The sequence below is a fragment of the Meriones unguiculatus genome, chromosome 14 (genome assembly GCF_030254825.1).
Source record: "Meriones unguiculatus strain TT.TT164.6M chromosome 14, Bangor_MerUng_6.1, whole genome shotgun sequence".
NCBI lineage: Eukaryota > Metazoa > Chordata > Mammalia > Rodentia > Muridae > Meriones > Meriones unguiculatus.
In genome coordinates, this window is record NC_083361.1 from 77,181,306 (window position 1) to 77,207,180 (window position 25,875).

At 40.2% G+C, this 25,875-nt stretch overlaps 1 protein-coding gene across 15 annotated transcripts in view; it reads left to right on the top strand.

Moving 5' to 3' along the window:
* The window catches only part of Dlg2 (discs large MAGUK scaffold protein 2), a 1,917,798-nt gene that overhangs the window by 938,821 nt on the left and 953,102 nt on the right, over nt 1–25,875 (top strand). For all 15 annotated transcript variants that reach the window (XM_060367555.1, XM_060367549.1, XM_060367550.1 and 12 more), the window contains one exon: nt 16,342–16,503. In XM_060367555.1, coding sequence (XP_060223538.1) covers nt 16,342–16,503 — 162 coding nt within the window. The remainder of the gene's footprint in view (nt 1–16,341; nt 16,504–25,875) is intronic.

Here is a 25,875-nt window from a genome sequence, read left to right on the forward strand (position 1 = left end):
ATTAAAATATAAAAGGACACAGATATGTCACAGATGTGTACCCATGGAGGAAGACCATTGACAACAGCAGAAATTTATAGAACCAGTAAGAGACTTCTAGGTGTGAATACCCAGGGGCTTCTGTTGAGAATACTTACCTTTAAAATGTGTTTTGTCAGTCTCTGTTGCTTAGATAGCTGTGGGAGAAAGTTACAAACACATGAATTGTTTCATAACGAATCTTAATCGATTTTTATCACAATATGAAGTACTTGTTTTCTGAGGCTGTAGGGGTTCTTTCCATCTAATCTGGAAACTTGGGGCTCTTCTCCTGTTCTCACTTGTTTTAACCACGCAAGGCTCTTCCTGTGACCCCACACTGAAGTATGAATCAAGAGGAAAGATTTCGAATTCGGCATTGTACCGGATGTCCAGCTTCACTAAGAACGGCTAGAGAGCATTTGCGTGGGCTGACTGCCTCCGGGGCTCTAGCACCTATTTCTCACAAATCACTGTTCTGAGCCCAGGCATGCCTAATGTCCACCTGCCCAGACCTCTTTCTCTTTTTTCCCAAGTGATAGATGGCCCCAAGGAGGAGCTAATTTAGTCAACAGCCACTACCAATTTTATTTTTTTACTACTTCTGATCCGTTCTGAGAAAAGATGTATGATGTTTAAAGGAAAATATTCAGGGTTTATGAACATTGAATTCTCCTCCCTTGAAGTTAGACAAGAGCAGCGTTCAGTGTCCTGGAGAATTTGTAACATGTCTGTAAGAGTCTCCCAGCTACTCTTACCTACTTCTGCCAGCTTTTTTCTTCAATAAATAAAGTGAGCTATTTTTAAATTGTGGTAAAAACCACATAATATAAGATTTTACCATCTTCACCATTTAAACTCTATTAGTATTAATTACAGCCATCTTAAAGCTTCAAGGCAACTCATTCTCCATGTTACTCTCTTCCTGATGCTAGTAACCATCTTTCTAATAACCCTGTCTGTGAATTTTACCACTCCCATGATAGCACATGAAAAATTATACAGCAATTGTCTCTTTTCTGTTGGCCTATTTGGCTTAGAATATTGTCCCCATGGCCCATCTGTGTTGGAGAAGGTGTGACCCTTTCACTCTAAGGCTGTATAATACTTCATCCTGTGTATTTCTTTGTTTTTATATCCACACATATCAGAGTTTCTTCTATTCCTTAGCTGGTGTGACTCCTCCTAAAAATATCTCTTCAGGATGCTATTCTCTATCCTTGAATTCTACACCCAGAAGCAGACCTATGCAACCTGGTCCAGGGGCCTTGCCTCAGAGTCATACCACTGCACTGAGCCCTCATCAGAACACTCCATCAGCACTGTGCTCAAACTAAATAACCCTGGCACTCAGAGCAATACTTTTTCCCCTTTAGAATGCAGCTGAAACAGCTCTTCCCATGAGATGTTCTTTCTTCAGAGTACCACTCATTTCCTTTGGACAATATCCCCACATCTTTTAATGAACAGGGTTCTTCTTTAGGACTCCCTTGGAGCATATTCTTATTTCCTTAATTTGTTAAACAGGAGATTTTTCTCCTGTAACCTTACTACAACTAAAGGTCCACAAAATAAATAATTTGTTTGTTTTTCTTATTTATTCTTGAACCCTAGTAACTCATGACTGTAACTCCCAACCTAGATTATTTTCCCTCATTGCAAAGTAAGTTTCATCCAATTATGGAGTACTAAATAATCTTAAGGTAAGGAGTATTATATTTGGGGATTTTTACTGTGCTTACTAATTTTGTGTATCCAGATAAGACATTTCCAAAACAGATATGAGGATGAAGACAAACCAAAATGGAAAAAGAGAAGTGTAACCATGAATTAACTGAGCCACAATATGTTTGCGGAGAGGACAGAAGTTGCTCATAGATTTTTTGGTTCAATTTTAAATAGTTGGTGAGCACAGACCAGATGAGTTTTATTAGCCTTGTGGAGAGTTATTAGTTTATGAACACCCAAGGTATAAAACATTCTAATCATACTGATTCCACTGGGATGGTAAATATTTGTTTTCATGTTCGGAAATATTTTATTTTTTTAATTCACTTTACATCCTTGTTGTAGCCCCATCCCTCCTCCCCTCCAAGTCACACCATCCCTTCCTTCTCATTCCCATTTCCCTTTTTCTCAGAAAAGGGGAGCTATGTTACCCATCCAGCCTAGCCCATCAAGAAGACTGAGCATGTATTCTTCCCCTGTGGCCTGGCAAGGCAGCCTGCCAGGGGAAAGTGATCAAAAATCTGGCAACTGAGTCCTTGTCCCATACAGTCCCCACTTCCCTTACTAGAGGACCTACATAAGGCCTAAGCTGCCCATCTGCAACATCTTTGTAGGGGGCCTAGGTCCATTTTGTACATGGTCCTTGGTTGATGCTTCAGTCTCAGCAAGCCCCTTTTGGGTCCTGGTTAGTTGGCTCTGTTGGTCTTCTTGTGGAGCTCCTGTCACCTCCAGGTCTTTTTCGCTTTCCTCCAACTTTTTAACACGACTCCCTATGTATCACCCGATGTCCGGCTGGGAGTCTTAGCATCTGTTTTGAGGTGCTGCTGGGTAGTGCCTCTTAGAGGACGACTCTGTCAGGTCCCTGTCTGCAAGTTTAGCAGCATATCATTCATAGTGTCAGGGGTTGGCACTCTCTAATAGGTTGGGTCTTTGATTGGGCCAGGCATTGGATGGGCATTTCCTCAATCTCTGCTCTATCTGTTCTATCTTTATCCTTTTACATTTGTAGGCAGGGTAAAGTTTAGGTCGAAGTCTTTGTGTTCCCCTCCCTCTGCTGGGAAACTAAATTTTATAATCAATATTTCAATTTTTGAAACAAGTGTTTCTCTCAAGTAATCCTTTCTTCAAGGTTTGCTGAAACCTTGAAATATGAAGCTGTCTAGTTTGTCTGTAACAGGAAATAAAAATATTCTACAATAACTTTTAATTTTATTCTAACACATGTTTTATGTAGTCACAATGAACCCAGTATTAGTTCCTAGCTACAAATATCTCAGCATATGAAAAGGGAAATTATGCTCTAATACTCATTCTCCATGAGTTGTGACCTTCTATCTTTGTGCTAGTATGATGATGTTTTGCTCTTTAGGTGTCTTATTCTTGAGGAAACTGCACAGTTATAACCTCAAGGCTAGATTAAGTGCATCTCTGTGAGAATATGTGCATAGTGTGTTTTGTGGCATTTCATCACTTCTGAGATGTTTATCTTAAATATAGAATATCTGAAACAAGTCCTAACTGACAGTTTTCAGTCAAAACTACTGGAGGGCTGGATCCTGCATCATCTCTGAATAGTGATAGCACCTATTACTGGGACTTACACACTCATTTGGAATGCTTAGTGGAAGGAGAGGTGGATTAAAAAGTGCAAGTTCAGTGTTGAAAGATTTCACTCACAGAGTAAGACAAAGCAAAAACATGAACAGACTCCACTTTGGGAGAAAAGATTACAAGAGACTGTGGGAAAGGTTACATATGAACAGAATCTAAAACAAACAAACACAGCAATAAAGAAAACAAAACAAAAAAACCCCACAAAAATGAAACCCCAACTCATTATCTAGAGAGCCCTACTTAAGACATCAAGAAACAAGGTGTAGGGAGGTGGGAAATATCAAAGGACTTCAGAAAGAGAGCCTTTTAGATAGTCTGGAAGGAGCGTCAGTAAGACAAGATGTGCAGTAAGGGCAGGATAGGGTGATCCTAGCACTGGAGAATCGTAGGCAGAAGTTTGAAGCTCGACGTGATTAGGAATCGGTTCTAGGACATTCTATACTATAGAGTCATGATGCGGTGGAAGAGCAGGAACAGAAAAGGAGCCCGTCAAACTTTGGGCAGAGCACGGGGAGTCTTATGGAAGAGGAGAGGGATAGAAGGAGCCAGAGAGGACAGGAGGTCCTCAAGAACAAACAGAGCCAACAAAATCTGGTCCCAGGGGAGCTGTGGAGACTAATACACCAACCAAGGACCATGCATGTAAAGAACTCAGGGCCCTTGCTCAGATGTAGCTGATAAGCAGCTCAGTCTCCATGTAGGTCACCTAGTAAGGGGAACAGAGGCTGTCTCTGCCATGGACTGTGTTGCCTGCTCTTCAGTCACTCCCCTCCTCCTCTGAGTGAGGCTGTCTTCCTAGGTCACAGAAGAAGAGGATGCAGGCAGTCCTGAAGAGACTTGATAGTTGGGGTCAGTTGGTAAGGGAGGAAAGCTCCCTCTTTTGGGGACTATGGGACAGGAATGGGGGAAGCAGGAATGGAGGGTGGGACTCAGGGAGACACAGGGGAGGGGGATAAAATAGGGATGTAAAATAAATTAATTAATTTTTAAAAAGAAAGAAAGAAGGGAGGCAAAAGGCAGGCACACATCTCTTGTAATTTTGAGACCATCCTGGTCTACAAAGGGAGTCTAGGACATCCAAGGCTATGTAGAGAATCCCTGTCTTGGAAGAAGAAGAAAAGAAGAAGAAGAAGAAGAAGAAGAAGAAGAAGAAGAAGAAGAAGAAGAAGAAGAAGAAGAAGAAGAAGAAGAAGAAGAAGAAGAGAGAAGAAGAAGAGGAGGAGGAGGAGGAAGAGGAGAAGGAGGAGGAGAAGGAGGAGGAGGAGGAGGACTTTATTTGTGAATGGTTTGGTTGATGGAGAGATATCAGTCAAGAAGTTACTCAATGGATAGGGAAAGCCTTGAAGTGTGTTTAGAAAGGAGAGCAGGGTGCAAATTCAGATATTCTTAGGAGAGAAGCATGAGTCTGATGGGAGAATTAGCAGTGAAAATGAACAAAAGAGAGAGAATCCCTGCCAAAATGAACTCCAGATGGTCTATGTTAGATTCTTTCACTGTGTGTCAGGAGGACCAGATGACGGTGCCACAGCACCATGGCCTTCTTAAGGGTTCGCAGCCCCAGAGAATCAACTTGACTTTACTCCAATGGTTGAAAGTCCTGTTCTGCCATTCCCAACATTCTTAATTTAGTGACCACTGTTGAGGAATATTTTGTGGAATGAATGAGTGGCAATGCTTCCTTCTAGAAAGCAATTTCAGTCTCTTGGTGCCACTGGGAAAGCACAAGCAAACAGATAAGCTGGGAAATTTTTGAGCCAGGCACAGTCTACCTGAAAGAGTCCAGGAGGTACACTAGGTTCAGGTGACTATGTTACCTCATCCTGGGGCATCAGATATGGTTGGAAGGCTTGTGCATGAACCAAACTAACTCCACAGGCAGGCTCTGGGAACTGGTATTAACAGGCAGAAGAGACCAGTAACACTGGTCTAGATGTAACCATAAGCAGAGAGTTCCTTACACTAAAGAAATAGAATAGCATCGACTGAATATTTTTGGTTGGTTGCTTGGTTGGTTGGTTTTTGTTTTTCAGGAGAGGACTTCTCTGTGTAACTTTCCTGGATGTCCTGGAGCTATCTCTCTCTCTCTCTCTCTCTCTCTCTCTCTCTCTCTCTCTCTCTCTCTCTCTCTCTAGACCAAGCTGACCTTAAATTTACAGAGATCTGCCTGCCTCTGCCTCCCAAGTTCTGGACTTAAAGGTGTGAACTGACTTTGCCACCATTACCCAGCACATCTAATGAATCTTTAGAGTAGTGGCTCTCAACCTATGGGTCAGTACCCCTTTCAGGGTTCAGTGCCCCTTTTACAGAGGTCACCTAAAACCATCAGAAAACATAGGTATTTACATTCCAACTCAAACCAGTAGCAAAATTACAGTTACAAAGTAGCAACAAAAATAATTTTTGGAGGGAGGGGTAACTACAACAGGAGGAACTGTATTAAAGGACCTCAGCATTCTGAAGGTTGAGAACCGCTGCCTGGGAGGATCAGATCACAGACTTGGCATGCCTACCTGTGTTCTGGTGATCTGTGCTGTTTTCTAACTGTTCTGTGATGTCTGCTATAGCCTGGTGGATTTCAGCCACCTCCCATGCTGGCAAGGCCTACCAACTATGCTCTAGGTAGGGTCTCCTTAAATACTGACTGTTACCTGTTTGACATTGATAAGGAAATGGAAAAATACTTAGGGTCCCTAGGCATGTACCATGAGTAAGGACTTGTGCCAAAAAGTCCCTGCTTCTTAGTAAAGAATCTATAATGTATTATGTATCTTTTGAATCTATAATGTATTGTGCCAGTCTCAGAAAGACAAACACCATCTCATTTCTCATCTGTTGTTCCAATATTTTATATAGATGCACAAAATCACATATGTGTAGTATAAATGAAACCAGAGGGACATCAAAGAGGGAGGAGGAAATACAGTAGAATAGGAAGCCATATGCTTAGTCTGTAACAGATTCTTGCATAAAAATAACCTTATATAACTCAGCACTGGGCTACAAAACATGTATTTGTGTTATCTCATTAGTTTCCCATAGCAACAATGCCATGTCCCATTAGCCTGAGTTTTATAAAACAAGAGTGAGTTTCAAAGGGCTTCCTTAGCTGCCTGAAGCCACATTGCTTGTCTGTGGCAGAAACAGAATTGAATCCCAGGACACTGAGACACAGGGAATCACCATCAGTTAGTTAAGCATATTGCTGAAGTGAACATTTCCTCTTTTCCTGGGCTCCAAAGCTTCCGGTTAGTGTTGGCTTCTCTCTTCCATGCTGAGTGCCTTTCACTGATGCTGCAGGATCACAGCTGGTGGGTTGAGTCAGACAGACTGCCCACGGGATCTCACTGTCCCTCGATGAATCCAGTAGCAGCGAGCCACACAGCATTACTCAGACAGTATTTGAAGTTTTGCTTCAAATGGACAAACTGATTGCCGGGTTCTTTCTGGAATCATCGCTTTGATTTCCTAGTATTGCAGCCTCTTGGCTCCAAAGCTGATCCACCACAGGAGCTCTATTCTTGGGTACTCCTTCCTACATTTCTCAGTGGCAGTAACTTCCCTCGTCTGTCCCCTTCATCCTGCTGGCAAAATTACTTAAGCTGAACGTGAATGAAGATGTCCAAAGATGGGAGCATTTTCCCTTGCCTCAAGACACACTGGACCTTCTCTTCCTCCACACAAATACTTGATCATGTGTAAACGTTCTGTTTTGTTAACTATTTTAATTCCTGAGAGTAACACATGAGGCTCAAAATATGAACTTAGCAATTAACTGGAAATAGCCACTATTAGCAGATTAATATGTACCAGTCCAGACTTCTGTCCTTCCTCATATGTACTTAGGTGTGTGTTAGCACACTTACCTGAGATTGTCACTCCCCAGTGTATGACTTACTGAGTCTAGAGGAGCCCTGCCTGAGATGGCTTCATCTCTGTGTCCTTCTTTTCTTGTTGCCTAACTCAGTGTAAGAAAAACAGAACTCTTTCAGTTCCCTCCTTGTGTATTACCATTTTTCTTTCTTTAGAATCCTGTGCTCCAGAAAGCACCAAGCAATATTCACAATGTTTTATGTACTATTATTTTCCTAACACATTACTCTGGCAACTGGCACTTAGTAGGTGCTCAGTAAATCTATTGTGTTTACAATTACTGAAACTGATTGTGTCACCAATTAATGGAATCAGATTAAGAAACTGAGAAGAAAGGGGTAGAATTAGTGCTCTAGTTTCTAAGTTTCTACCACCTTTAAAACTGTGAAACCATGAAAGCAGCAAATATCCTAGAACAAAATTTTATGCTCCATACGGCTTACATCCCAAGGAACAGGCTCCCTCCTAAGTCCTTCAGTGAGTTATGTCAATTGGCCTTCTCAAAATTCCTGTGATAGAGGAATGCTTCTACTCCCTCAGCGAGGATGCCAAAAACCTTAGAGAGTTTAACAAGTTTCCCAAGATTATGTGGTAGGTAATAGACTAGGAGTTATCCAAGTCATGTCTTCAGAAAACGATTCTTAGCCACTACTGAGGCGCTAGGAGGTTACCTCAGTTTTGTGGCCTCAGGAGTAGATGGATGAGAGACATTTGGAGAATCCAAAGAGTTGTTTATATTTTGTTTTAACCTTGATGATAGAAACAGCTGAGCGAAAAGTTCATTCTTGAAGGCTTTTCTCTTTCGTTTGCTTGCTTTTCTTTAATAACAAAGCTGTAGAGTACGAGGATCTTGAGACTACGTGAAAGGGAGGAGTTAACATTTGTCTAGACTCTTAATATGCACTATGAATGCGGTGTCATGTTAAATTCTTATACATATATGAAATAAATCCTGTTCTCTTCATGTGTAACTGCAGTCAAATGAAAGCTCAGAGATACACGTAGCAAGGGTCCGCGTGGAAGTTTTGGCTCATTTGTCCATAGCTAGAACTATGTTGGGCTGCAGCTTGTAGTCAGACAGTAGCTGTCTCGAAACACATCCGCACAGTGTGTTAAGCATTTTGAAGACTATCTGAGCCTCATCTTCTTTGTCTAGTTTTGAGAAAAGTTAAACAACAACAACAACAAAACTCTGACTATGCCACCTTATGTGAATTTATTTCACAATACCACACCCATTACTTTTCTATATCTCAGTCTGGGGTCTTATTTTGACTTATTCAAAGAGGTCACGTCGCTTTATTTCTTGGGTGACTCAAAGGATAAATCTAGCTTCCCTCCAATGTGGGTCCAGCTCAGGAAAAAGCTGTACTCTTTCTTGACTGAGCTTCCAGAATCTTCTGTGGACAGATGGAGGGCAGCCCAGAGTAACAGTAGGGTCTCTCTTGATTATTTAAATCATCAGGGCTTTAAAAAGAATCTTGAGAGCCATTAAATATTCATGAAGGCATCCTTCCTGGCAGCCTCTCCATTGTAGGTAATTACAGAGGGTTTAAAATATCTGACGTTGCTTGGGAGCACACAAAGCTCTGTCAGCTGCAAGCAGACAGCTGATTTGTAATTTAATTAACATCCTGGCTTGTCCTGTTCTTTGTGGCAAAAAGCAGGAAAGCATTTCCTTTTAGTTGTGAAATTTGTCTGAAAAAAAAAATTCAAACGGAGAGCCTGGAAGAGCAGTTCATCTCTCACATCAGTGATCTTGCTCATAACCTACTCCAAATCTGATAAAAATTCTTCTTTCAAGTGTACATCAGACTAGCTGCATGGCTGGCTGTGGGTTGCTGTCCTAAATGATGTTAACATTTGAGGAGAGAGAGAGTGAGAAAGAGAGAGACAGAGAAAGACAGAGACACAGAGAGACAGAAAGAGGGGGAGTCAGAAAGCTTTGACCTACTTTGTTTAGATCTTTGAATAATAGATTTTGAAGATAGATGGGGCCAGACTCTTAGTGAGGACCAGGTGACTAATAGATCCTAGCAGCCAGCGAGGAACAAAACGATTAAGGTCCTTGTTCCCACAGAAGTGTGTCCTTCCATGGGGCAGGCAAACATCAAGAAAATACTCACAGAAATGAATGTCAGATTTTAAAACGGGCAGGCTTTCAGTGTTCCCTGAGAGCTGAGAGAGCAAGGAGCTTGGTGGGGGGAGACAACTCAGCAAAGGAGCAATGAAATGTTGAGGGTTCTTCTGCTCTCTTTCCTTTTGTTGGTGCATTTGCCTCTTCCTTCTATGCACGCTCTCCTTTAACACACTCCTTTCCTTCTTCTTCCCCTGCCTCCTTACTCCACTTGTTTCTTTCTGAAACACAGTAAGTTAGAAAAGCCGCAGCAGATAAATGGCAAACACGGACCCACAGGCTGGTCGGAGAAAATAGGAAGGAACTGGAAAACTGCCAACTCTGTATGCATAGGCCTCAAATAAATAAAATGTCTAAAATAATTATCAGACTGTACAAACAGCATGTTACCTAACACGAGAAGATAGCTGGCAGTTCAGCTCAACGAGGGCAAAGCTTTTTGGAGAGGAAACGAAAGCTCTTCCTTTTCTGTAGTTTATTTTTTTGAGCCAGCTTCCTTCTCCCGGTTGGTTATTTTCTGTGTTCTGAGTTGTATTCACATATTTCCTAGGAATCATCACTTCCTTTGCAGATTTGTTATTTATTTCATATTCTTACTGACTCTACACTTCTCCTGAAATAGGTTTTTCCTGCTTGCGAAATAACTTCTTTTTCAAAGAAGTTTTCTCTCTGCAAAGTCCCTTAGTCAACTGACTATGTAGTGTTCGGGGTGAACATTATGGGAGATAAAAGTAAAGGTTTGCTTTTGATCCTTGGAGGGATTAGCTGACAGAGGGAGATGGGGTTTAACACAGAAAACACCTTTTGCCAATACAATTAACAGAAGCAACTTTGAGCACTTTCTACATAAGAGGCTGGTGTAAAGAATTAGCATTATTTTAGTATGAGATAACCTAGAACCCCAGCACAAATTTAGCTCATGGCAGCTCAGTCTCCAAGTGGGTTCCCTAGTAAGGGGAACAGGGGCTGTCTCTGACATGAACTCAGTAGCTGGCTCTTTGATCACCTCCCCCTGATGGGGGAGCAGCCTTACCAGGCCACAGAGGAAGACAATGCAGCCAGTCCTGATGAGACCTGATAGGCTAGGGTCAGGGAAAGGGAGGAACCCCCCCACACCAGTGGACTGCTGGAGGAGTATAGGAGAAGAAAGAGGAAGAGTGGGATTGGAAGGGGATGATGGAGGGGGCTACAGCTGGAATACAAATTGAATAAATTGTAATTAATAAAATAATAATAAAAAAGAATTAGCATTCATTCTTAATCTTGTACCTGCTTCATAGCATAGTGTTAATCCTTAAATAGCAAACCTCTTTCATATTTTTTGCAAAGTATTTTCAGATTGTATCTTTTATTATTATTATTATTATTATTATTATTATTTTCAATTTATTCACTATGTATCCTGGTTGTAGTCCCTCCCTCATCCTCATCTCCTCCTGGTCCCACCCTCACTGCCTCTTTGCCTCTTATCCCTCTTCCCTAGTCCACTGATAGGGGAGGTCCTCCTCCCCTACTATCTGACCCTAGCCTATTGGGTCTCATCATGACTGCTTGGATCCTCTTCCTCTTTGGGCTGGCTAGGTCTCCCTCACCAGGAAGAAATGATCAAAGAGCAGAGCAGGCAATGGAGTTCATGTCAGAGACAACCCTTACTCCCCTTACTAGAGAAACCACATGGAGACTGAGCTTGCCTATAGGCTACATCTGAGCAGGGGTTCTAGGTCCTTGGTTAATGCATCAGTCTCTGCAGGATGCCTTTGGTCACAGCGTTTTGGATTTGTTGGTCTCTTTAAGACCGGGAGAGGAAAGGACCTCCATAGGTTGGTGCCTAGATGTGTTCTGGCTTTCTATACCTTTTCTCTTCCTCCCCCTCTTCCTCTGTTTCTACATCCATCTCTCTCTGTCTTGTGCCAACGCCTGCAAGTGGGAAAGGGGGAGTAGAGTACTTTTTGTTTAAGATAGACTTTTTTTTTGCTTGTTTATGAGAACTTGGCAGACTTCTCTCGCTTCTGGATGAACTGTGATCTGGTCTGCCAACACAGCACCACCTTCTAAACTGCCAGAGAACCTCCTCTGCTGGACAAAGCATGCTTATGTGCCTCTGAATTCTGGACACTTCCAGATGGCTCTAACTCACACACTAAGATCAGTAGAATGTTCTAAACTGGGTCTAGAAAGACTTCTTGATTTTATTCCATTCATGTGAGAGCCAGCAGCAGATTTAAAAACAAAAAGAGATGAAAATATTTACATTCATGTTCTGCTTTGGTGGGATTTTTTATTAGATAGACAAGTAGCACTGATCAGATAATTTAAAGCTTTTTCTATTAAACTCACAGACAATATTCTCTCATTTTGGGCCATGCAGGCAATGACATGTCAGAGATAAATGTGTTTCTGTCTATGATTTCCAAGAAATAATGGACTGTAGATACATGGTCAAGGAATAACAATATAGCTGTTATTCACTGATTAGAATCAGTGTAGAATTTTATAGGAGCATACAAAAATACACATAGGAGATAACTTGATGTTCCTAACAGCCACAGAAATGCTTCCAAGGAGGTGATGCCCTGATCTCATTACTGCAGATATAAAAGGTTTACTTGTTGGAATCCAATGTTGAAGGGAAGTTAAGCTTACCCGGGAGAAGTCCTGAAGACAGAGACAAAATGCTCCAAATAAAATTGATATAGCTAGTAGCATTACTCCAACTTCTCATTTTTATTCTCATAATTATTACATTATTATTAATTTATACTCATAATTATTCTCATTAAAATTAAAAGAAGAAATGTTTGTTGGCAAAGGGTAAGGGGTTTGTTTCTTTTCTTTTGTTTTGTTATAAAGCACAGCTTTTTTTTTTAAATAGATCATACTGAGGCAAGGAGCTGAGAAAAGCAAGGCACAGATTTTAAATCAGAGGCATTTGAAAATAAATCCCCTTCTTTGCCACCATGACAAAGCCTCCAAAGTGCTCCTGGTGGCATTGGCAACTAGCCAATGATCTGTAGCATGGAAGATGACTTTTCTGAATTTTCTACACTATTAAGGCTGAGGTGTGGCCCACAACAGACTTCTTTAGTTTCCCTTCTAGGTGATCACTTTGGGCATGTGTTTTTCGCAACAGATATAGTTCTTAATATCAGAGTTAGTTTTTTCAGGTAAATCCTAGGTCCACCAAGAGAGAGGAATCTTTTATCATCCAAGGGATATCTTCCTAAGACATGGACAGACATGAACTTTGAGAAGATATTACTATGGAGGTGGGTAAGGGGACAATGCCATATTCCACAAATCATTAAGACCTCATTGTTACTTCCCTTTCTTGGAATAAGTTTCTCCTATATATGTGCTCTCTTTTCTGTCATTTTCAGGTTACTATGTCATCAAGACTAGCCTTGAACTTATGATTGTTGAATGACTTGCTCTTTGTACAGAATAGTCATTCTCTTTATATATCATTTGAGATTCCACTTTAAACTGGGAAGCTTCAGGCAAGTCGGTTCTGATCCCTTTTTGCTTCCATAGAACTTGATTATACATACAGTTGTCATCACTGTGGGTGGTAGTTTAACTGTGGGAATGTATAACTCAATTAAAATCTTTCATTATTCTTGACTACAGAACTGCATTTTTTTAAATTTCAAGTCTCAGCAGCATAAAGCAGATATGAGTAATTACAAGACCATGTTATATTTGAGATCTGATACCCTCCCTTTGTTTTGTGTTGAGCAAACAATATGGTTCTGATTTTCCTTACACCTGGTTTTATAACGCTATGTAAAGAGAGAAGTTACATCCAATAGCCAAAGCAATTCTGTGTCTCAACTAGCTGAAACCTATCCATTCCCTCCACTTCCTCAAAAGACATTTATAATTTCATTCAGCAAACATTTGTTGAACATACATAATGGGTAGGACTTGTCTAGGGAACTTGAGATATGATGTTGAGCACTGCCAAATCTATTTCAAATATGAAAATTAACACAGTTTGGTGGAAAATTGGAAACAGTCATACAGCATAAAGGATTATAACATGACAAGCACGGGAGCTACAAGAACATGTTTCAGATGAAAAAGGTATACACACCCCTTATATAATAAAATCAATCTAAGAGCATATGAAACAGTCCTCAACAATGCATCTTGGCTTTGTGATGCAGCATCTTACTATGTACTTCGTTGTCAGGATCCTGAGCTTGCCTCATACCCACAATTCCTCTGCCTCAGACTTTCAGAAACTAGCATCAGAGGAGTACATCCCCCATACTTGTCTATAGCATATTTTCTTAAAAATGGTCAAGATTAAAAAAAATTATATTCTGTATGTTTTGCCACAGTTAAAAGAAAACTTTAAGTTGATTTATAATGTTAATGTAGTTCATAAATATTTAGGTGATAATGGTGAGTATAAATATTTCAGAAGTGACTGAGGTTTGGTTCATACGATGGTGCTGGCAACAGCTTATTACAGAAGGAAGCTTGAACTCTGTAGGCAATGGCAGCCATGGGTAGTTTAAGGATCTCGTGTTGGAAATTCAGAGTGTCCACTGGGGCAGAGTAGAAATAGATAGGAAAGACATCATCAATGCAGTTCATATAGAAACTGGTGCTGTGGCCAACAGAGAGCTGATTGGAGCCTAAATATGGTCAGTTCTTGGTACTGTTGAGGGTTGGGGGAATAATGGTGTAATAGTTATAAAATGTATTTATACTATAAGTCGTGTATGTTAGGCGGTGAAAGAGGAGATAGGGTCTAACTAGCTCCTACTTTCTGGCTGTGGTGATTGTGGTAGACCCTCTGTCAGAAAGGACAGAAAGGGAGGAGCAGATATAGGATAGGCATGGGATTTGTCTACTCCCAGCAAAAACATGACTGATTAAGATAAGTAATGTTAACCCATGCTTCTGAGGGAGATTGCCTCCAAATTATTCACACCATTGCAAAACAAAATTAGGATATTTATAGTTTTGCAGAAATATTCAAAATTCATCTCAGTATGTATTCTCTTTTTTAATTAATTTGTTTTTATTAATTACAATTTATTCACTTTGTATCCCAGCTGTAGCCCATTCTTCATCCCCTCCCAACCCCCCTCCCTCCCTCATTTTCTCCCCAAGTCAACTGATAGGGGAGGTCTTCCTCCCCTTCCATCTGACACCAGTCTATCAGGTTTCATCAGGACTGGCTGCATTGTCTTCCTCTGTGGCCTGATAAGGCTGCTCCCCCATTAGGAGGAGGTGATCAAAGAGCTGGCCACCGAGTTCATGTCAGAGAAAGCCCCTGTTCCCCTTACTAGGGAACCCACTTGGAGCTGCTATCTCAGTGGTGCTGTTCTATCAGGCTCTCAAAAAAATCACCAGAGTTGGTTTCATCTCATTATGTAGATGGACGATGGACTGTAGATAGTAGAAAGAAGATTCTCATTTGAGTTACCCGGAAATGGTCTCATATCCAACCCCTTTCTACTTCATTACCTTGAAAGGTAACCTTAGCCTCCACTAATAGTCAAATTATCACAGAAGAATGATGGTACTGGAAACAGGATGTGAGAGTCCTTTATCGAGTACAATTATGGCATTGTTACTCTTTTTTATTTTATTTTTTTACTTTAAAATTGCATTGGACATTGTATAAAACTCTCCAGAAATGCATATACTGATAATCAGTGTCTAAGAGTGGATAACAAAGTAAATTACTGACTCTGACATTCTTCTTGTTGTCAAATTAAGAGTCTCACTGAAAACTAATGCCCCAGAGAGTGTATTTTTCATCTCAAAAACAAGTAAAAATCTATTCAGAAGAAGAAAGATTTTTAGTGACCTGGTATGTTAAGAACAGGGAGCCACTGGGAATGTATTTGATGTAGAGTGAAACTTGAGAAGGCATCTATGGCAGTACCTGAATCCAGATTCTAATGTCTTTGTGTAATTAGTAGAACACACAGACCAAGTAAGAATAGTAAACAGTGGATTAGTTGGGTTGGGAGTCAGATATAGAATGGTCTCGTTTTCTTTCCCTCCATGGGCAAAACTTTGAAACAGTGTGCTGCACCAAAGGGAAGGACAGCTCTGAAGGAGGACAGGAAGAACTGAAGAGATGGAACCCCAGGCCCTTGGAAACTCATGATGAAAAATATTCTTCAAGAAGGACTGGGTTCCCTCAGATTATTTCTTGACCCGAGCTTTGCTTTTCCTACAAGCTGGTTGAGATCTGAATGGAAATCTCCAGCCATGGCCTCTGCCAGAGGTTTATCTTCCTGTTATGAGAATGCAGAGAACTGGTTGATGCTGAGGGAAACGAGACAAGAGAGAAGGGAGTGTTACTTCTTGGCCTTCAGAATCATCTGAGCTGGCTCTTTTCCTTGATTTTTAAAGCTCTTTAAAAACTAGATTAATTCCTAGAAATAATATTTTGTCTTAGAATGCAGCAAATCTAAATCAATGTTCTTCATAGGAGTTGAACTAAAGAAAGAACAATTATCTTTCCTTTCAAGCTTATAGAAATTATGTGGGTGGAAATTTTTTCTTCATTATCAGGGGGAATATAAGTCTTTGGCAGATAGTGCAACAAAATTCAGTGAATGAGTAAGATATATCAGAGTTCTAATGTCTTGTTCTGTATTTTTGCCTCCACCCACGACTGAAGTGTATTATCACCTATGTAGCTACTCTGGTGGTTTGGAGGAATATTTCCTCCCATTGAAATAAATTTTCTCAGTCTCACGTGTTATCAATTTTCTGTCCCAGAAATAGAGTATATTCTCAAGACAAAAAAAAATGATCAGTATTGGTTAATATTAACACTGTTTTATGAGTCTTTGACCTTGTTTATGGTGACCACTGAAAAAGTTTGCTGCCAGACATTTGGCAAAGCCAACAGTAGTCATGCAGTATGTCCCGCCAAGTCCAAACTGTCTGCATCCCTTCCCAAGACTGATGCATCTTTTCTCTCTCTTCCTTTCTTCTAGAAGTATCGATACCAAGATGAGGACGGTCCACATGATCATTCCTTACCTCGGCTAACTCATGAAGTAAGAGGCCCAGAACTGGTGCATGTGTCGGAAAAGAACCTGTCTCAAATAGAAAATGTCCACGGATACGTCCTGCAGTCTCACATCTCTCCTCTGAAGGTCGGTCAGATGGCTCTTGACACCCATAGCTGGCGATTGCTGTCAGTTCTCTTTGCAGAAAGCGTCCTGGGGGCCTGAGTAAATGAGGCTTTTCAAAACATAACCATGGCCACTGCTTGTAAAGATGCTTTTTCTGCGGTTTAGAACCCAACCTGGTGTTTCTGGGAAATGTTTTTATTACCGTTGTTTTAATGTCTGGAAAATCCTTTTAGTTGTTAAGAGCTAAGAAAAGATCCGAGAATGAAAACCTGACAGGGAAAACAAACTGTGCATATTAAGTGAAGGAAACACAGCGGCACACCATGGTTCTCCAGCTCAAATGCGCTCCCTCCATCAGCATGCCTAGTTTCAGATGAAACAAAGAGAGTAAATATATCCTAATCACACCTAATGATTGCCCTGCTGTCTAAACGAAAATGAAAAATGTGCGAGTTGGCTCATCAACACCTCGATTTTATTCTAGGGAAAATGCCTTTCAAGGTGTCTTTGTATTTGGTGTCACCAACACTTTCTACCTTTTGAATTTTAATTATACACAATTTCTGATCAGTGGTGTTTCGAGAAGGGACAGTTTAATAAGACTAAGAATTGTCTGTACTCCTTGGTTTCTGTTTTTATCTACTGGCCTGATGATACTTGATTTTGAGCTTTTTGATAAAAATTCTAAGAACTCATTAATTTCTGAAAATAAATCATGCTGATTAAATCTTTCCATTACTAGCAAGGTTTGTGTTATTACCCGGATCACTGGTTTCTGCAGCACTTCCATGTCGCTGAACCAAAAATTAAAAAAAAAACAAACCAAACTATAAAAGGTACAGTGTACCAGCAGCTCCCAACCCGTGGGCTATGTCCCCATTGGGGGCTGAAGACCCCTCTCACAGGGGTCCTCTAAGACCATCAGAAAGCACAGATATTTACATTATGATTCACAACTCTAGCAAAATTACAGTTATGAGTGGCAACAAAAATAACTTTATGTTTGGGGGGTCACCACAATGTGGAACTGTCTTAAAGGGTTGCGGCATTCGGGAGGTTGGTAACCACGGCCCTAGAGGATGAGAAGATGGCTCAAAATATAAAAGTTCTTGTTTGCAGGCATAAGGATCTGAGTTCAAACATCCACACAAAAGCTGAAGACATCACAAGACAGTCCTTGTTTCCTAGAATCCCTAGAAGCTTGGGGTCCAGTGAGTTGGGTGAAAGAAAAGGATTGACATTCCAGGTTGTCCTCTGATTTACAGATGTACTATTGAACACACATAACTCATGTTCACACACACACACACACACACACACAAAGGATGCATACATATGTGAACAAAAATATTTAAGTATTTTTGAAAGTAAGTATAATTACAGAAGTTTTCCTCATCCCTTTCCCTCTTCAAACCTCTCCCATGTACCCCCTTGCTCTCCATTAAATAAATATCTTTTTCTTTACTTGTGCTTACTTCATGTAATATTATTTGTATGCATATAACATCAGAAAAAATATTAAAGAGCAACTAGATTGTGTTCAGCCCAGTTCCAACTTTTGGCAAGTTTCTCATACTTTACTATCCTGAAACATCTGTTATCAACCAAACTATCTGCAGTGACATCCAATAAGTTAAACTATCAGGTCCATTGTCAAATCCCAGCAAATATGAAATAATGTGAAAAAATTTGCAAAATTTTGCCTTTGCTGTAAATCCTGAAGTTCAGGGTTGAGAGAGAGGGCCTTACTGTTCTATAGCAAGACCTGTCATGGGGGAACATGATGCTTTATCATCTAGAGCAGAAGCAGCTCTGCTCTGCGTACCTGACAGTGATGCTTTTCTGTGGTAACTGGAAGGGCATAGGTTCCAACAGAACTACTCCAGACAAGCAGAACTTTTTTCTTCTTGTCCCTGAATGAGGGTCCAGCAGGCGTTTTGTAGAGAGAATTCAACATGTGTTTCAGTAGCAGCAGAATGAACACAACTGTCCTTTAGTTTCTCTCTGACTCTAACAATCTAGGGTTCTGCTTTGTGTCCAGATGAATGCTTAGTTTCTACAAGTACTAATCCCATCTCTTGAAACTAACACCTACACATTGAGGTTGAGCAGGATTGGGTGACTGCATTCTACAGAGTATTTGTATTAGATTTGTTATTCCTAACTGGTTAAATAACACCCTGTAGGAAACTCCGTGGAAGAGCTGGAGAAATGGCTAAATGAGTAAAACACTTGCCATACAAAACCTGTTGGAATTCCCAGAATTCATATAAAGCCAAACGGCAAGGAGTGTATTTCTGTAACTTCGATGCTGAGATGGGGTATCAAGAGAAGAGAATCCCTGGTAGGTTGTGGGACAGCTAGCCTAGTATGTGCAACAGGAAAACGAAAGAGATACGTCTCGAACAAGGTGGAAATTAAAGCCAGACAGCAGAGATTGTCCTCTGACCTCCACATGGACACCATGTAGCATGGATCCCCCACTGCTCAACCCCAACACACACACACACACACACACACACACACACACACACACACACACACAGAACAATGGCATTCCCTCCATGGAGCCTCTTTTCTTTTTCTTTCTCCCAACTTGCCATTCCTTCTTCTCAATATTTTCTCTTTAATCATCTCTAGAGCATACTTGAGAAAGCGCTGCTAAACACTGTAGAAAAGAATGAATACAGTAATAATAACTGTGGGTACTTAAAGGAAGCCATTGCCTTCAGCATATACATAGTGGATAAGAAAAAGGTTCCATAAGCTTGTGTGGTTTGGGTGATTTTCATCCCCCTCTGTTACACCACTGGACATTTAACTTGGAAAATATCCATTAGAGCTTGTGAAAAGCTTAAAAGTTTGCTTTTTCTCCTGATTAGCGCTATCGTGTATGTGTGTATGTTTGCTTTTATATGTATTTTTTTCTATGGATTCTTTATTCTTTGCTTTACAGATATTTTAGAATAATTTCAGTGGTGTATTTCTAAATTTTAGTTGTTATTACTCTATGTGGGTGTGTTGTATGTGGGTTGCATGTGTATGTCACAGTGTATATGTGTGTGTGGAGATCAGAGGGGTCTCCTTTCACATTCAGCTGGATTCTAATGATCAAATTCAGGTCACCAAGTTTGCATAGCCAGCATTTTCATCCACTGAGCTGTGTTACTAACCCAAGGTTAGTGGTTTTGTTTTTTTTTCCCCCCTTGGGTATCCTGTTTTAAAATTTAACTTCTTATATATTCTGTTTGTCTAGTTTTATTAGTTTTCATGATTGAACAATAGTGGTGATTCTTACTTATCACATGCCAGATTTTAAAGTAGCTATGTATGAATATTAAACTTCTCATACGAAATGCCAAGGGTAGAAAAGTTTTTTCTCTCCTCGTTGGAGCTTTGAGTTCAGAGTGAGTAGCCTCCAAGTTAGTTTGGAAAGGAAAGATAAATTCATTCAGGACTGTTACAGTTATTTTTGTAAAACTGTGTTTGTTTCTCAGTTTAATTTCTCTTGTAACGCAGCTATAACACAAATAATTGAGACTCTTTCATATTTGTTTAATAATAAGCTTCATAACACAATAACTGAGCAGTTATTAGTCTATTCTTAACCTTCTAAGCTAATTTGGTTTCCTCCCAGTGTACATCTTAGCGATACTTGCATTTTGTAGCTTTCTTATTCCAGTTCCTTCTTCTGATCGCCCCTGGATCTCTCCTCTACTCTATCCCCTACTTCCTCCTCCACTGGCTGTCAGGAAGTCTAAACCTATTCTCTTGGCTGGTCAGCAACTGGCCATAAGCTGCTTTATTGGTATGTAAGGGGACAACTGGGGAGCCGTTTTTACACAACATTGAGACAGGAGATTCTCAAGGATTACAACCAGATATGGTGGATATAGAAATCAGCATTTGATTTACACAATAACCTGATGCTTACACAAGACTCCTATTCTGAGGCCATGAGGAAGACCCTGTGAGCCCAGGATTTGTTTTCTTGGAGTGTCTTAGAGATGTCATACTAAATAGGACATGTTTTTACAAGATCTTGGGAGAAAAAACTATGACGCTTTCCTCTTGCAGCAGTGATAAGAATAAATATATTTACTTTCTTATGACACCAGTCCTGTTTATGGGGTGTACCAGTGACATAATATCTCTGCCATGGCTAGTTGAAGCCCCTGACTTAAGCCAATGAAGACACTTTGGAAGAGAGAGACATGCAGGTCTCACTTGCCAGCATGAGTAGCTCCAGCATAGCTAGGCATGTCAAGTTCAAGTGCATCCATTTCCACAGGTGCAGGATGTATTTTCTCATCGAGCTTAGGTAAGAATCTGTTCCAGTGTTTGATAGCACAGTTGATAGCACAGTTGTAGTGTTTGAAAAACCTGCTGTGATTAATCACTGGCCTGTGGTTTTCATACAAATGGAAACCTACTAAAATCTGAAAAGGCTAAACAGGTACAAATTCTCAATTAGAACAGCCATGTTCTAAAGACAACATGTTGTCTTTCTTGATCTGTCTAGTATTCCTGGGTCAAACACTATGAAAATGCAAGAGAAAGGAGGTACAGTGAGTAATCAGAGAATCCCCCTATAATTCTCCTCAGAAAACCAGGCAGCTCTCTGGTGTTAATTAGAACTTTGCATATGGCATGTCAAAAACAGAGTATGAGCTTGCAGGGAAACAGTTTAAATGCCACACCGAGCAGGCTTTGACTCATTAGCTGACTAATCTCAGCACTTTGGGTTTGGTATCATTTCCCCCTTCTTCTATCACCTAATGCGTTAGTCCTAAGATTCTTGTCTTCGGAGTGCACCAGCTGCCTGCGTGATGAATGGGCTGGCTTAGCCAGTTTTCATTAAAGTGCCTGGGCCAGTATGAAGGATGGAGTTGGAAAGATGTGAAATTTAGCAATTAGTTTTAGGGAATTTGTTTTCCTTCACACAAGCTGGGGATGCTTTCCCTTCAGATACTATCTAGAATGTTCCATAAAAGAAACTAGCCCATAACCATAAAGAATAAATAAACAAAAGGAATTTTCTGTCTAGCTTATGTTTGTTTGGTAAGTGTAAACTGAGGGTTAACGCTATGCATTAGGTTGTGGAGAGACAAAGAATGTGGATTGACTTGAGCACATTACTTCTCTGGGAAGCTGAGTTTTAATTACTTGTTGGTCTTTCTTAATCTGAAAAACTCAAATCCCTCCATGTTAAATATCATGTGACCTTGGGTGGCCAGGGTACTTTGTACAGAGTATTTATTTGTGAACAAGTGATGGAGAAAGGGTTAACCCTGACCCATTCTCTGTTGCCTAATGTTCACTGATAATGATAGAGAATTTCATTGTTCTAAATCTCATGATTTCTCATCTATCAACATATCTGAATGCTGGCTCTGTTCTAAAATCTGTGGTATCTTGTCATTAAAATTGATGGTACATTTTCTAGGGTACATTAAAATTCCTAATAGTCATCTTTTCCTTCTTCTATTTTTAAAATATTTTTATTTTAATTTTTATTAATTATACTTTATTCACTTTGTATCCCCCCATAAGCCCCACCCTCCTCCCCTCCCTTCTTCTAGTTTTCATTCAAACTAGAATGAAGGGTTCTGGAAAGCTTTGCCAGAATGTGAGATTAGTGAGTTTGGAGAGAGCTACTTGCTTGGGCAACCAGGTACTTGTTGAAGACTTGTGGAAAAACATTGGAGCATCTGTGAACAGTGGAGACCTGGGGCATTCTAGGGGTTAATTGCATTCTGAAGGATCCTGGCATAAATAACTACTGGCAGAGGAACCACCGAGTGTTCCTTGCTTTATTATTTTCTTCCTACAGTGGCCAGGGCTTGCTCATAAAGATGGACAAGCCCAGGGCACTGGAAAATCTTTTTCTTCCAAGGCCTCCCTCTTAGCTTTGACTCCATCCATTGGTCATCATAGCCTATAACGCACAGAATGAATGTCTCTAGCCAAGTTACCATTTGGAAATGGGCCTCATACTGTTATTCTAAGTAATTTTTGCGGCCAGTGTCCTTGATAGAGTGCTGTCCTTGATAGAAGCCATTATTACTAAGCATGTGAAGTGCTTTATACTGGTCTATGTATTAGTTTTCTGGATTTTGCTGTGTGTTGTTTGCATTGCAGTTTTGCTTCCCTTTTCTCTCGCTGTTGGCGTCTGCAGTGAAGCTAGACAAGCATCTTCACAGTGTCTTTGGTGCCATCTTATCAGCAGTGTATGGAAAATAAGGAGATGCATGCATGCTTCAACACATTTGGATGGTGAAATCTGTTAACTTAGCATAAAATTTCTCAGAGCTTTTCATCTAATATGCAATGTAACATCTGAGATGTGGATATGGGTAGAGAAAAAAAATCCTAAATGCATTTGTTCATGGAACTTTCTCTTCTGAATTAAATTATCTCTTCGCTAGGTCAATATGCCCTGGGGGGGACATAATACACATATACACTGTCTAACACAAACAATAGAAGAACACCATATAAAGCTTCATACTGGTCCTGGAATCTAAAGTAGCCAGATTCATCTACTTTCTAGTTATGTGAACATACAGAAGTTATAACTTTGATAAGCCTCAGTTTCTTTATATGTGAAAAAAAATGCATTCACTCATATACTTCTTTGACATTTAAGAAAAATAAGTTAATACAAACTTCTTTACAAGAAGAAATAAAAGAAAATGGAAGAATTTGTTATTGCCATTAATGCCTTATTACTTATTGAGTTGTATGAATCCATAGTATAGTAATATTCTAACCCCAGAGATTTGGGGGAAATTCCTGGATCTTCATCTTTGTGTTGTAATATCTGCTTGCATTCATCTTTCTTTACATACATTAGCACCTGCTCAACCAGTTATCTCAACTTTTATTATTTTAATTCCAAATTTAGTGTGGTTATATAAACCACCATGGGGATTTAGGTCAAACAAATACACATTGGAGTCCAAATTTATCATTTTTAGTCTGTGTAACTTTGGGTGAAATGGTCAGCATTTCTGAGATGACATTAATCTATGCATTAAGAAAACTATTTTTGTCTGTTAATTGAGTCATTCTTTTGATCATCTTTCACTTCCTCCTGTATATGGTTTATGTTGTGCCTTGAATTATAAAGAACTTGCCTTCAGGTTTCTTGCATGCTGTAGTTAGACTCACAGGTTTAGAAATTGACACATATTGTATGTCCTGTCGTATGTAGTGAGGTAGCAATGAAGAGGTGAATCCTCCCATAATCCAGAATTAACTGTTTTATTTTATTTTTTCTGGGGCTGGATAGGAGGTGAATGTGATCAGAGAAAGAACATTAGAGGGGATTTGTAGAAGCTAAGGGAAAAAAGATCAAAATTGCCCTTAACTCCAGGAATTGTATAACAGTATCCAAGGACTCCAGAAACTGAAGGTAGCTGAATAGGTCAGAGGGGTGAAAGGATAGCTACAAATTACGGGGGAGTCAGGTAGTGCAAGGAACGTCATAACACAAGGGATGGGGTGAGAAGGGGCAGAGAACGACCTTTGGTGGAGATTGGACTTCACCTGCTAAATTGTAATGGAGAATGGCATAATCCCACTTGCAAATTACACAGTTATTCATGTGATGTTGAGGTAGAAAAACCGGAAAACGGTGAGATCAGAATCAAGAATATCTCTTAGAAGGCAAGGTGGATGGGCTGTGAGATAAAGTAGAGGCACGGAGCATGGGGAAGCAATGAATTTGACAGTCTGTTTAGGAAATCTATCACAGGACTCCGAGACATATTAAATACTGAAGGTAGAAGAGAGAAAATAAGGGATTAAATAATGCTTCCGTTTTGACTAATTGGATAAAGGAAGGATGTAGAATGAATTAAAATTGCTTTTCTATGCAGCTCGTTAGTAGAGCATTTGTCTATCCCGTGTGAAGCCTTGCATGTGATTTCTGCCTCCCCTTCCCCAAAAACAAAGAGAGGAAAAGATGAAGAGTCTAATACAGAAATAGAAATCTAGAAATCCTGTAGTACAAGCTGTGAGTGTGGATAAGATTGCTCAGAAAAAGGAAGAATACAGAGGATGGAGGCACAGGATCCACTCTCACAACTCAGGACGTTGAGGGAAACCGGGGGCCTGCTGAGAGCAGGAGGTAGCAAGTCATATCACAGTGTTTGCCTGCTAGTGCCATTTCCAATTTTAACTCAGGTTAAATAATTCTCATCCAAGGGAGTGATATACTCCATGTGCAAAAAAATGTAGCCTTCCACCCAAGATTGTGTTTGTCAAGCACTGGCTACTTCAAAGGTAGCATGATACATAATCAACACTTTGACCATAGGAAGGAAAAGCAAACTGAAAACAACCAAAGGCAGCACATGAGGTCTTGAACTTCAGCTTCTAAAATAATAAAATAAAATAAACAGTGTTCATTTGTGCACTTTCTAGACGTGGTAATTTTAGTAATGCCAGTGATTTAAAAAACTAAGCTATTTTTTTTTTTTTTTTTTTTTGCCATCTTACAGTATTACAGTTCAGCTCTGGAAAATATAAAACCTGTTCACTTCTCTCTCTTGCCACGAGATGGTGGAAGCAGCTGAACTGACGATTCTGCAAGCCTCTGTCCTTATGGGAAGAAGCTGAGATTTGAGAGGCAAAAATTGAAAAGCATGTAGTGAATAAAGACACCAGAAAGGGTTGGCAGAATTTTGCATACTTGTGATAATGCATTCTGTTCTCTGCCCAGGCCTGGTAAAGAGGAGGTGGTTGAATGGTACATGGTCTGGAAAAATGTGTACTGGTTGGAATTCTAGGCAAATGAAACCAATCTTGCCTTAAGTTCTCTTAAATGAAAAGGGTCATGACAGCTTATCCTGATATCTTAATTTTTTAAGCCAGATGAAAATAAAGAAAAATGCTAAGGTGAATAAAACTTTTGGTTGCCCTTCACAATTCAAGAATTCTCTCTAAGGCATAGGAAGATGGCTCTGTGCACCTTGTAAGCAAGAAAGCATGAGTTTTTCTCAGTGTCAACCTATCTCATTAGTAAGGCCTAAGACAGTGAGAGACCCTGTCTGAGAAGAGTTTCATGGCAGTCCTGAGGTTGCCTGGCTTACTTTTACATGGGCATTAAAAGAAAAAGGAAAAAGAATTGTCAATAGAATAAAGCTCACAATGGGTTTATTATGGCTTTTGAAAGATGGGTTAGGATTTAGGCCCTCTACCCAAAGCTTGGTGCCAAAATCCCTATGAAAGAAAAGGGAGTTAGAAAGATCTGGCGGGGACAGGAATTCACCAAGGAGAACAACAGAGCCAAAATACCTGTGCCCAGAGGGGCCTGCAAAGACCAATAGTCCAACCAAAGACCATGCATGGAGAGGACCTATACCCCCTGTTCAAAGGAAGCCCATC